Below are 13,410 nucleotides of genomic sequence, written 5' to 3'. Positions count from 1 at the left end.
AGAATCTGAAAATCGGGAGAAGTCCCGAAGATATCTTGATCTGTGCTGAGCCTTGTACAATAATCAGAAGGATTTTGTGGTTTTTGGGTGGAAAATCCAAATAATCTCTATGATTCGTTTTTTTCCACAATTTTTTTTTGGGGGGTTTTTCCTGCACAGGATATTTTCCCAAATTGTATTGATAAATAAGGGGAAAAAACCAGTGTGGATTTGGTTGGAGTAGTTTTTAGAAAATAATGAGATAAATGCGATCTTTGACAAATGGGGCTCTTAATGTCATATAATGGCAAACTCCTTAAATGAAGCACATGAGGGCTCACTCACTAATGGCAGGCTAGATGCAATGTACAAAGTGTAAAATGGGGGTGCAAAGTATTCTATTATCTGCACTTTGCACCCTATCCCTTGGGTGCAGGTCTTGCATTTCAGAATAGTGCACCACAAATGCAACACTGTTTATCTTCAACACTTTTCAGCACTGCAGTCATGAGACATGGTCTGGGTGGCATTTTAAAACTCCCATAAACTCTAAATTCGTAAAATTTATTAATAAAATCAAATTTTCTCAGCTCGGATTAAACTTGAATTCAATTAAAAAAACACGCTGCAAGTTTTTTTCTTGAATGTTAGGAATGCTGCAAACCTCACCAAATTGATACCTGGACCTCTCCCATTATACAGCAAATGGCAGGTTTAATAGTCTAATTCGAGTTCTTAAAGGGCCAGAGTATGATAAATCTCAAAATTCCAATCCGATTTAAAACTCAAATTGAGTTTGGATAATTCACAATTCAAATTTGAGAGTTTTGACAAAAAAAAAATTCAAATTAGAATTTTCACTTTGACCCTTAATAAATCTGCCCCCTTAGATAAGATTGTTCCATACAATCATTTGTGTATGGCTCCTTTATTAGGGTCAGGCTGTTTTGTGCTGAATGTCAATGGAGGACAAAACGACCCATGTTCCATTAGCCTTACAGCACTGCTGAGCTGAACAATATTTATGAATTATACACTAGGCCTAATTGTTGGACAGAAAATCAGAGCAAAGTCAAACTGGATGTCAAACTGGATTTTTAAGAAATGTTATGCCCCGTTTCCTAAATGGTTCTGCTGTTGAGTTTTTTGGATTTATGTACACAAACCGTTATCTGTATATTTTGTTGGTTGCCATTTAAAATTTAAAGGGATACTGTCATGGGAAAAATTTTTTTTCCAAAATGAATCAGTTAATAGTGCTGCTGCAGCAGAATTCTGCACTGAAATCCATTTCTCAAAAGAGCAAACAGATTTTTTTATATTCAATTTTGAAATCTGACGTGGGGCTAGACATATTGTCAATTTCCCAGCTGCCCCAAGTCATGTGGCTTGTGCTCTGATAAACTTCAATCACTCTTTACTGCTGTACAGCAAGTTGGAGTGATATCACCCCCTCCCTTTTTTCCCCCAGCAGCCAAACAAAAGAACAATGGGAAGGTAACCAGATAACAGCTCCCTAACACAAGATAACAGCTGCCTGGTAGATCTAAGAACAACACTCAATAGTAAAAACACATGTCCCACTGAGACACATTCAGTTACATTGAGAAGGAAAAACAGCAGCCTGCCAGAAAGCATTTCTCTCCTAAAGTGCAGGCACAAGTCACATGACTGGGGGCAGCTGGGAAATTGACAAAATGTCTAGCCCCATGTCAGATTTAAAAATTGAATATAAAAAAATCTGTTTGCTCTTTTGAAAAATGTATTTCAGTGCAGAATTCTGCTGGGGTAGCAGTATTAACTGATGTGTTTTGAAAAAAACATGTTTTTCGATGACAGGATCCCTTTAATTCTTTAAAGGGGTTGTTCACCTTTGAATTAACTTTTATTATGAGTGAGTGATATTCTGAGACAATTTGCTATTGGTTTTCTTTTTTTATTATTGAAGGTATTTGAGTTATTTAGCTTTTTATTCAGCAGCTCTTCAATTGGCGTTTTAAGCAATCTGGTAGCTAGGGTACATTTGAAAGCTGCAAAGAAAATGGCAAATAACCATAAAACTACAAAAAATAAATAATGAAAACCAATTGAAACGTTTTTTTTAGAATGCGTCCTTCTATAACATACCGTACTAAAAGTTACCTTAATGGTGAACCACCCTTTTAAGGGCTCTAGTGCTGATTGCAATCAGGATTATTCTTTACTTGAACCGGATCAGCTGAAATTGGTGGAAAGCCAATAAAAAGTAATAAAAAGAGTTTAAATGTATTACTTTTTTTGCTGACAATGATGTAAATGAACAGAAAGGCAAGAAGTGAATGCACTCATCCAACAAAACAACGGTGTTATTATTTTTCGGTATCCGTTGCATGATTGCCACCATTGTGTTGAAGTTTGTGTTAATATTTTACTTCTTTATCTTATCTCTTTTCTATACAGGTGATTTCTATTCCCTTGTTTCCAAACTGCTAGGCGAGAGGGAAGATGTTGTACATGTCCATAAATACAACCCCACAGATATGTTAGATTCTGACCTTGTAGCTGAGATCACTAATGTTGTGCAAAAGAAAGACCCTGGCTGGTATTACACCAGGCAAATCCTGGGGCACGACAAGAAGCCTAACACGGTTTTGGTCAGAGACCGAATTCACAAATTCCATAAATTAGAATCCACCATGAGACCACCATGGAATACGCTCCCCCAGGTGCAGCAAGCTAGACCTGCTGGAGCCGACACCAGGGTGAAGCAGCATCTAGGAGGTTGGTTGGGAATGTTCTAAACCATGCTCATTGCTACAGTCATCTTAGCAACACCTGAAGGGAAATCAAGTCATTTATAATATACAGTAATACTATTATATATACTGTTTTCTCTGTTCTTCTATACGGTTACAGTTGTATACAGATTTTATGCAACTTGCAGTTGTAGCGTCATTATATTTACCCTTATGTTGTCTTGTTCCAACTCAACATGTCACTGCTTGCAAATCACCTACTGTATATACTATCCCCCTGCCGTTTAAAGGAGTATTCAACCCTTAACTAAAAAAACCCTACCCCACTTTACCCTATGTAGACCCCCCACCTCCTGCCCCCAGCCTAACTGCTACCCCGGGGAAATGCCCCTAACGTTTTAATAACCCCTCGGTGCAGATTCAGGGATCGCAGTTTGCGGCAGCCATCTTCCGTGTCTTCACGTCTTCTCCCGGTGCTTCAGCAATTTCTGACTATTTCGGCACATGTGCAGTTGTCGCAAACTGGGAAATTGCTCCAACTGCCCATGCGCCGATTCGCCGTTCTCAGTCTCAGATTACCGAAGACACGGAAGATGGCTGCCGTGAACTGCGATCCCTGAATCTGCACCAAGGGTTAAGTAAAAAGTTAGGGGCATTTCCCAGGGTAGCATCTAGGCTGGGGGGGAGTAGGGAGGGGTGTCTATGTTGTGTAGGGGGGTAGGGTTTTTTTTAGTTAATGGTTGAATTCTCCTTTAAGGGTACACACAGTGCTCATATATTTCTGCTGCACCCACCTGACTGGGTAGAGCCAGAAACAGGGGCGTAACTATAGAGGAAGCAGACCCTGCGGCTACAGGGGGCCCCAGGAGGTCCTAATTCATATACAATTTAAATAAATATTGCTAAAACTGGTCAACCTGGGGGCCTTAAAAATATGTGGAGCCCAGTAATATCTACTTACACCACTGGCCAGAAACGTGGAACAGAAATCAGTAGGGGTGAAACAGGGCTTTATTTTTAATCCTGCATTCTGGGTAGGGAAGGCCCACATTCATTCCCTTCAGGTTGCTATGGCAGCAAACCATGATGACATCGCTCCCTTTTCTTTTGTGTTGTGGTCTTTGTGATATTGATTGTGTTCAGTATTTCACACAAATGTGGAACGCTAGATAATGATACAGCATGTGAAGATTCCATCTGAGTATTCGGCAATCCTCATGCATGGCAGACATCTGTGCGTGGGCTGCTCTCCGCACTCTCTTTACATTGTCGCCTGACAGCTTAATGTTTCCAAATACATCTTGCCTTTTCACAGTGCTCTTCTTTTTCTATTCAAACCTGTTGTAAAGGGTTGTGCCGCACATCAGAGCTGTTAATAAATATCGGAGCAACGTTGTGTGCCTTAACAGAATACATGCTATCATGTCTAACTGTTCTGAATGAATGCAAGGCTACTGTTTATTGTTCCTAATTCTACTTCTATCCTATAACATAGTAGCACAGTAAGTTTAGTTGAAAAAAGACACACGTCCATCAAGTTCAAACTTTTAACTAGTTCAACCTATTTTAACCTGCCTAACTGCTAGTTTATCCAGAGGAAGGCAAAACCCCATAACCCCATTTGGAGCCTCTCCAATTGCCTCAGAGGGGGAAAATTCTTCCTGGCTCCAAAATGGCAATTGGACTAGTCCCTGGATCGATTGTGCGAAATATGTAACACCCCCCCCCCCATTATATGAAAGTACTACATGTGCACTAGACTGTATTACAGTGCTGAATTTGTGTTCCTTGAATGTAGGGAATATATTGTTGAATATAAAAATTTTAACGAATACTCTGACCTTAAATACATATATGTAACTCCAAGGTGACTTCCTATATCCACATACAGCCAGACCTCCATTTTACATTCCCAGATATTACATTTTCTTGCTTTTACATCTTTTATTTATAGTCTCAAGAGCACAAAACTCATGTATCTTCCCTTTGAATTTACACTTTCCTGCAATTTATATCACATTGACTTTGGCCTCCTGAGAAGTGTAAAATCAAAATTCTGCTCTATTTAACAGTAAGACTTATATTATCTCTTATAATACATTTATCTTGCTAGTAAAGTTCCTTGGGGAGGGGGCGTGCAAGATCGGTGGTGGGACAATGGTGCTCCTGGCAAAGGATATTTCACTGTATGCCTCGCCAGGCTTTTTCAGGCGACTGTTGAAAAGCGCATCGCCTCGTGTGGTTAGCACAGGCGTTTTTACATAGGCGCCCATACAAAACTGTCGCCTGCGCCGGTCGCGGCGACTGTCGCGGCGCTTTGTCGCCGCGACCGCAAACGCGTCGCTATCTCCCCGTGTGGACTAGCCCTTAGGGTGAGGACACACAGAGCTACTAGTAGCAGCAACAAAATGCCCTGCTATAGACAATACTGACAATTCCCTCTGCTAAAACACATGTAGTGTTTTAGCAAAGCAAATTATCACTAATGTCTATTGTGTAGACGTGACAAATAGCTGCTACTAGTTGCTCTGTGTGTCTTTCCCCTTGCTTTAACCATGAACAGAAAATGGTCCTGCCTGACATTGATGCAAAACAAAAAGATGATTGCTGCTTTTCTTGCAAATTCATTTTGGGTGTTCCCAAGGGACACAAGAGTAATCTTCCCCAACGATTATGATGAGACTATAGCACAGACTTCTCCCCAAAACTACAATGGGGCTGTAATTCTTGCCATCTCCACATTTTTCCCAGTTTTATATCTATTGAAGGAATGTAACATTACATCTTAGATAGAGATCTCCTCACTTTTATGGCATGTGATCTTTCCCTTTTGTAGCCTAGGAATCAGCCAACAACCTGTGCTGTGACACTGAGGTGTACATCTCTAAGATAGGAGATTTGAGTTGCTTGCAGCTTAAAGTAGTTGTAATATAAAGCCTAGCCATGTTAGGTTAACTATATATTTAATATTACAGTGTCTCCAGCTTAGCATGACTATAATATTATATTTAGAAATGATGGTTCTCCCTGTCATAACAGTAAGATATAATTCATGGTTTTGTCACTAAATCATTTATACTTACTGAAAGGTAAATAGTCTTTACTAACACCAGACAATTTGTATTTTTTAAGGTAGATATGCATCTTTACACACACACCCACACAAAAACACACATATCGTGTCACAACACTTGTTAACGTGACATGATAATAATGGGTTTCTCCCACCTGCTTCAATATCTGCTCCTACCCCCAAGCATCCTCATTGACTCCTGTTATCATACCTGACAACAGACAATGCTTGTAGCTCAACACAATAGCAGGATGATGCCTGTAATGGAAAATACAAAACTGTACTGAACAAAAAATGCAACATGCAGGAGAACATTCAGCAAGGAGTACAAGGGAGTCGTTGCTTTGTTGCTAGCAAGGGCTGTTGGTTGGCTCCCAGTTAGACCAATAGGAAAGCTTTGCCATGGCACCACAACTGTAGGGCACATTTATAGCCATTAGGGCCTAATTCACAAATAGGATAGTTTTTTTTTTTTTTTTTTTTTTTTTTTTTTTGTATAATCAGACAAGATAAAATACATAAATGTACATTTTGCTTTATGGCATGTGTTTAACACTGATGCAGTTACTGCATTAAATAGTGCGCACATTTCTGTTCCCATTTAGTACTGCTGATGGTTATTCAATTAATTAAATAATGATCTATACAGTGCAGGAATAAGGACTGTTATCACTAGGCTTTTTTCAAAATTCAGCAAGGGACACAGTAGAAAGTAACATTGCTCATTTCAAAGAGGGGCCATAACTTCAATGCAAAACTAATTCTTTTGGATTCTGCATAGTAAAGGGGGATAAAAACCAGGTTTGTGCCATACCACCTTTACAAGCCATACGTGTCTTTAAAAGTATGATTTCCTTCATGGGGTCTTTGAAAAGAAACAAGGTTTTGAGAAGATGGTGTCCCATTTTTTTGTACCTGTGAGCAACATTCAGATGTAAAAACAGTTGGGGTGCAACACAAGCATAAAAAAATTTTCATGGTTGGTGCAAAATATGTGCTTTGACTTGACATTTGGTGACCCCTGTATGGACTGGCAGCCTACGGGAATTTCTGGCAGCACAGCAGGTTTTTATGCAACAAAAACTTGCTTCCAAGCCAAGAATTTAAAATTGAGCCTTTGCTTTGAGGCCACTGGGAGCCACATCTAAGGGATTGGTGAGCAACATGATGGATTCTCATACAAGACAGAAAATGCTCACATTGCAATTAACACAAGTAAACATGAAAGCAAACAATTCATATAAAGAGTACTTCAGTGGCCCATTTCTCATGCTGTAGTAAAACCATACATGTGTTGCTAAAGCTATAGATAAGCAGGGAAAGTATCTAAATAAGTAAGTGTGGTTTGTGTTAAAGGACAAAGAAAGTTAAGCTAAAGAAGTAGCTAGAAATGTTGTACATTATGTTTTGGGCTTCTGTACCAGCCCAATGCAACTGCAGCCCTTTAGCAGGGAAGATCTGTGTCTCCAAAGATGCCCCAGTAGCTCCCCATCTTCTTTTCTGCTGATTCACTGCACGTGCTCTGTGATGCTGTCACTTACTGAGCTTACGGACCCACTCACAATATACAGTAATTTGCAACGACCCCTAAGCTTAGCTTCTCAATAGCTGCCCACTGAGCATGTGAGTGTCACAGACGCTTTCCAAGATGGTGACCCCCTGTGACAAGTTTGAAGTCCTGGATCATTGCTGCTATTGAGAAGCTGGAACTTTAGGCTGGTGCAATAAGTTCAGGATATAAAACATGGCAGTTTTAGCCATATTAATTTTTAGGGTTTACTTCTCCTTTAAGGGATAAGTCTACATCTCCCTATAAATGTGTCATCTGTTATACAAAGTTCTGAGTAAAGCCTGAATATGTGTGTGTGTGCAGCGGGTACTGGGAATCATAACTGAACCTGAATGGTGCAGTGTATTGATGATACCACAAAATCATTTTGGCAAGTCCATTAAGCTGCATCCCATCATTGCAACCTTTCTGTTCATTTTGTGAAGATAAAGCATTTAAAAGATGGATGCATGCAATGTGTTAGCATTATGAGTTGCAATGGGGGGGATGCATTTATTCTTAGTTGTGATGCCTTGCAAGAAAGAACATTAAATTGCATGTGCAGACAAGCAGCTATCTACAATAATGTCCTCTCTCTTGAAATATTTAGGTGAATGCCTAACATCCGGCATAACACATGGCTGAGTAATAAAGAAACTGCCATTAACATAAATTGTAATTTTCACACACTGAGGGGGAGCAGTGACAATTCTTGATTATTGCTCACACCCCACTCCCACCATTTCTATTGGGGAGCTTCATTGTAATCAATGGTCACATTTCTCTCCTGTGTACAGATGTCCATCTAGAAGAAGATACAGACTGGCCGGGAGTGAACCTCAAAGTGGGACAAGTGTCTGGTTTAGCGCTGGATCCCAAGAATAATTTGGTTATTTTCCACAGGGGGGATCATGTCTGGGATGAAAAGTAAGTATATATTTCATCACTATTCCTCCCTATTTAAGCAAAGGTTTTTGACCCTGTGGATGGGTTGCAGCGATGTAATAAATATTGCATACCCACAGCTAAAGAAGGGCTTGTGCAGCCTCCATCACCCTAATGCTTTAAGAATCCAAGACAGGGGTCCAAATTGCGCAAATGAAATACAGTGAAAACTCGATTATAAGTTTCCCCCCATTTTACGTTTTTTATTTGTGGTCCCAACAATTTATAATACATTTCAGTGGGTGCATTTCCCGGATTTTTTTCCGGATTTTACATCTTAATTTTGTTCTGATGTTCCCAAAAACTGTTTTTTTTTTCCTCTATGAATGTTATTATTTGTGAAATAAAGAGGTTTAAAATACTAACCAGATGTACACTCTATATTTTGCCATGGCTCTGCCTGTAAATGGTCACTCCCAATTAGTCTGCCCCTTATACAGTCCTGCAGCAATCACTTATTGCTTTAGGGTAAAGGCACACCTGGCGATTCAGGGAGATTTAGTTGCCTGACTACTAATTGCCTCTTCTTTGGGGCGACTAATCTCCCCGATAGGCTTCCCCCTGTCTTCCGCCGGCTATAATGAAAAATCACCTGCGGCATGGCACAAGCGGCGCGTCATTTTCCAAAGACGCCTCATGAGGAAACTTTGTGCGACTTCGGAATACGAAGCTCTGCGTGTGCCATGCTGCAGGTGACTAAATCTCCCCGAATCGCCAGGGTGCCCTTACCCTTAGGTTGTGTATGTGACTGACAGAGAGTCTTGCACACGCCCCCCATAGTGTAACATTAACACTGCAATGTTTAACCCTTGTTATCAAAACAGAAAATATTGTATCTCAAGTAAAACAGACTCCTGTGCTTATATCCTTTCAGTACTTGAAGAAAAAGTTACTTTAACACATTTCCCTGATTTTACATTTTCCCGTATTTTACATCATTTTTTCCTGGTCCCCTGAAAAATGGGGGGTTCTACTGTGGTCTTTACATTCATTTTGTTAATGTTCAGCTTACAATACTGACAGATGTAAGTGGCAGCAGTTCTGTTTGCTCAGATGAGGAAAATAAACAAATAATCCCATTTGTTCCGGCTAAGGGTGCAAAATAATACTTGCCATACTTGCCTGCATCAAATGGTGCAGCTAATAACACTTCCTACATACACAATTCACTTGCACACAGTTGAGATGTTTTGTTTATTGTCTTTGTGGGACCATAGCTGGGACCCATTCATTCTTCTCTTTTCCTGGAGTGCATCCTGCAGGATGAAGTAAGGAAATAGAGCCCCAGCATTTTAGTTGGTGATCAGAATTGGATATTAAATAACCCCATTATTGAGTGGTGCAAGTATACGTTTCCAGTGTCATTATTTCCTCTAACAGGGACAGGCGGCTTATTTATATTATTGGATCTGTGGACTAAGTGAACCTGAGCAAAATGTTCAATTGTGTATTAAGTTTGATTTGTTCTGTAGGAAATATTTGATGTCATCTGTATGTCAGAGGTCCTTAGTAATTGATTCTAGTGCAAGTAAATCCATTTTAATATGATTAAGGTCAGTTTATTTCTTTGATTTTGTTTAGGTTTGATAGGTAATGATCATATTGTTGGATCCAATCCTTCGGCTCCCCCTTGTGTTTAGAAAATAGAGCTACAGTAGTGTATCTTCATGTTGGGAGCTACAGTAAATGTGTTTAAAATAACTACACATTAAACAGTGTGGGGATCTTATTCTGCAACCTTCCATCTCTAATCTTATCTTTTCTATTGACCTCATCTGTGATAGTTTCAAAAATTTGAAAATAATATCCAGGGGCACATTTTGTAGGCTATATCTTAAAGGGGAACTATCGCAAATGAAAATGTAACATAAGCTTCAGCATACTGAAACTTTCTAAATACAACCAATTAAAAAATATGAAATCAAGTTTGTCTTCACTATCCCTCTCTCAGCATCTGTTTCTCTTCATTCTCTCTTCATGTAGGAGTTGGGTGTCAGATATTCATTGACAGTTAGATCCAATATATCTTATATGGGAGGGTCATTTTGCCTAGAAGATGTATTAGAGCTCACTCTATTAAAATCACTAGACATCATGTCTTTCTACATGCAGGATTTCTGCAAAAGGCAGTTATTTTGTTAGATTTTGTTTGAACTGGAATCAGTTATCAGCTATAAGATATATTGGATCTAACTGTCAGTGAATATCTGACACCCAACTGCTGCATGAAGACATAATGAAGACAAACAGATGCTGAGAGAGGGATAGTGAACATAAACTTGATTTCAGAATCGATGCAGAATTTTTTAATAGATTGTATTTAGAAATACAATAGAAGCTTATATGAAATTTTCATTTTCACGATAATTCCCCTTTAAAATGAATTCACAGTGTAGCATATGCCCCCCTCTACAGCATCCCATCAGCTTTCAGATTTGCAGTTCATAAGTTCGAGATCATGTATTTTTACCAACTTTAAGGCTAACATTGCCCTTTGATGTGGTCAAGGGGCCCAGCCTTAAACCTGACTCAAGGTTACACTGTAAGGGCTGATTGTAGAAACCCATGCATTGCTACCCTCGGCCTTGCTAGGACACATCTCAGAGAACCTATTCATCAGCATGTAGTCAAGACTAGGGGGCCGATGCATCAAGGGTCGAATATCGAGGGTTAATTAACCCTCGATATTTGACTGGGGAATGAAAATCCTTCGACTTCGAATATCGAAGTCGAAGGATTTTGCGCAAAAAGTTTGATCGAACGAAAAATCGTTCTATCGAACGATTAAATCCTTCGAATCGTTCGATTCGAAGGATTTTAATCCATCGATCGAACGATTTTTCTTCGACCTAAAAAAGATAGCAAAGCCTATGGGGACCTTCCCCATAGGCTAACATTGACTTCGGTAGGTTTTAGATGGCGAAGTAGGGGGTCAAAGTTTTTTTTAAAGAGACAGTACTTCGACTATCGAATGGTCGAATAGTCGAACGATTTTTAGTTTGAATCTTTAGATTCGAAGTCGAAGGTCGAAGTAGCCCATTCGATGTTTGAAGTAGCCAAAAAAACATTCGAAATTCAAAGTATTTTTTATTCTATTCCTTCACTCGAACTAAGTAAATGGGCCCCTTCGTCAGTCCAGCCTTTATACATTACATTTTTGGCTAACTAACTATATCAGAAACATTTTTTATTTTGCACAGCCTATCTATTTACCCAGTTTTTATTTTAAAACTGAACAATTCCTTTAATATGTATATTTATGTAAAAATTATGAGCAGGCTACAAGCATAATGGCCAAAAAAATTGTGCTTAAATTGGCAAAATTTACTCAAATTGGAAAATGAGAGTTGACTGCTCATAGGGGACATTTTTCTCCTTATAAATGCTGGTGGGTCTCAAACGATTAAATCCTTCGAATCCAACGATTGAAGGATTATCCTTCGACCAAAAAAACTTAGCCAAGCCTATGGGGACCTTCCCCATAGGCTAACATTGGGTTTGGTAGCTTTTAGGTGGCGAACTAGGGGGTTGAAGTTTTTTCTTAAAGAGACAGTACTTCGACTATCGAATGGTCGAATAGTCGAACGATTTTTAGTTCGAATCCTTCGATTCGTAGTCTAAGATCGAAGTAGCCCAAAAAACACTTTTTTTACTTCGAATCCTTCACTTGAGCTTGGTGAATGGCCCCCAGGTGTACATTCATTATTGCATTCCCTTGTAGTATACATGGTAACTGTTTTTTTTCTGTTCACAGCTCATTTGATAGGAATTTTGTTTATCAACAAAGAGGAATCGGACCAATCCAGGAAAGCACCATTCTCGTTGTTGATCCGAACACTTCTAAAGTCCTCAAGTCAACAGGGCAGAATTTGTAAGTATTTCTCCTTACTGGATCATTTGATTGTTTGTTATGGTATAGAAGTGCTAACCAACAAATACATGTAGATTAGAACACGGTTTATTTATTAATGGGGGCTCACATTTTTCTTCTAAGTGCAAGCACATAAGAATTAGCTGTGGTAGCCAGTTTTTTTTAGGGATGCACTGAATCCACTATTTTGGATTCGGCTGAACCCCCGAATCCTTCGTGAAAGATTCGGCCGAATACCGAACCGAATCCTAATTTTCATATGCATATGCAAATTATGGGTGGGAAAGGGAAAACGTTTTTTAGTTACTGTTTTTTTTTAAAAAAAAGTCACGAAATTTCCCTTTCCACCGCAAATTTGCATATGCAAATTAGGATTCGGATTTGGTTCGGCCGGGTAGAAGGATTCGGCCAAATCCGAATCCTGCTGAAAAGGCCGAATCCCAATCTGAATCATGGATTCGGGGCATCCCTAGTTTTTTTTGTATTTGACATGGCAGGGGTGAACTATTAAAGGGCAACTAAAGTCTAAAATAGAATAAGGCTAGAAATGCTGTAATTTGTATATTAAACATAAACTTCACTTCACTGCACCACAAGCCTAATCAAACAAATGATTTATACTTTCAAAGTTGGCCACAGGGGGTCACCATCTTGTAACTTTGTTAAACATCTTTGCAAGACCAAGACTGTGCACATGCTCAGTGTGGTATGGGCTGCTTAGGGATCTTCATAAACAGCACAAGTCAAATAATATCTGCCAGCAGCCGATACAGCAAGACTGATTAATAATCAGAATATGCAGACTGCACTGGGTCCTGTGTTGTCAAGTAATCTAATGTGGATTTTATAGTTTTTGTATTGTTTAATACAAACTTGCTCCAACACTGCAGAACCAGTGGCTTCAGCAAAATAATCCTCCAAATAGAATCCCAGTTTATCTGTTTAAATCTGGCTCCATGATCTTTGTCCCTGCAACTGGAGTAAGAAATAGTAAAGGGGATGTAAAGGCAAAAATAAAATCCAATACAAATCTCTACACAGTCGCCGACTGCTCTACAGGAAACAAACAAAGCTGCTTGAGTTCTGCATGACTGGGAAGCAAGGCTGGGGCTCCCCCTGCTGTTCATAAGTATGATTGTTTCCCTGCAGAGCATTTAGGGACCGTCTGACAATTCCTATCCACAGCAGTAAATGAAGGGAGAATTTCACTGCATACAGTCAGGTTTCTTATAAAAACAGTATACATTTTTTTTTTATT

At 39.3% G+C, this 13,410-nt stretch overlaps 1 protein-coding gene across 8 annotated transcripts in view; it reads left to right on the top strand.

The window, feature by feature from the left end:
* Window positions 1–13,410, top strand: part of pam.S (peptidylglycine alpha-amidating monooxygenase S homeolog) — a 111,344-nt gene that overhangs the window by 82,635 nt on the left and 15,299 nt on the right. For 5 of the 8 annotated variants that reach the window (XM_041573520.1, XM_041573527.1, XM_041573516.1 and 2 more), the window contains 3 exons: window positions 2,419–2,739; window positions 8,134–8,263; window positions 12,036–12,152. In XM_041573520.1, coding sequence (XP_041429454.1) covers window positions 2,419–2,739; window positions 8,134–8,263; window positions 12,036–12,152 — 568 coding nt within the window. 8 annotated transcript variants of the gene reach the window in all.

The sequence above is a fragment of the Xenopus laevis genome, chromosome 1S (assembly GCF_017654675.1).
Source record: "Xenopus laevis strain J_2021 chromosome 1S, Xenopus_laevis_v10.1, whole genome shotgun sequence".
Lineage (NCBI taxonomy): Eukaryota > Metazoa > Chordata > Amphibia > Anura > Pipidae > Xenopus > Xenopus laevis.
The sequence above is the reverse complement of the archived record's forward strand: the minus strand, read 5'-3'. Positions and strand labels throughout refer to the sequence as shown.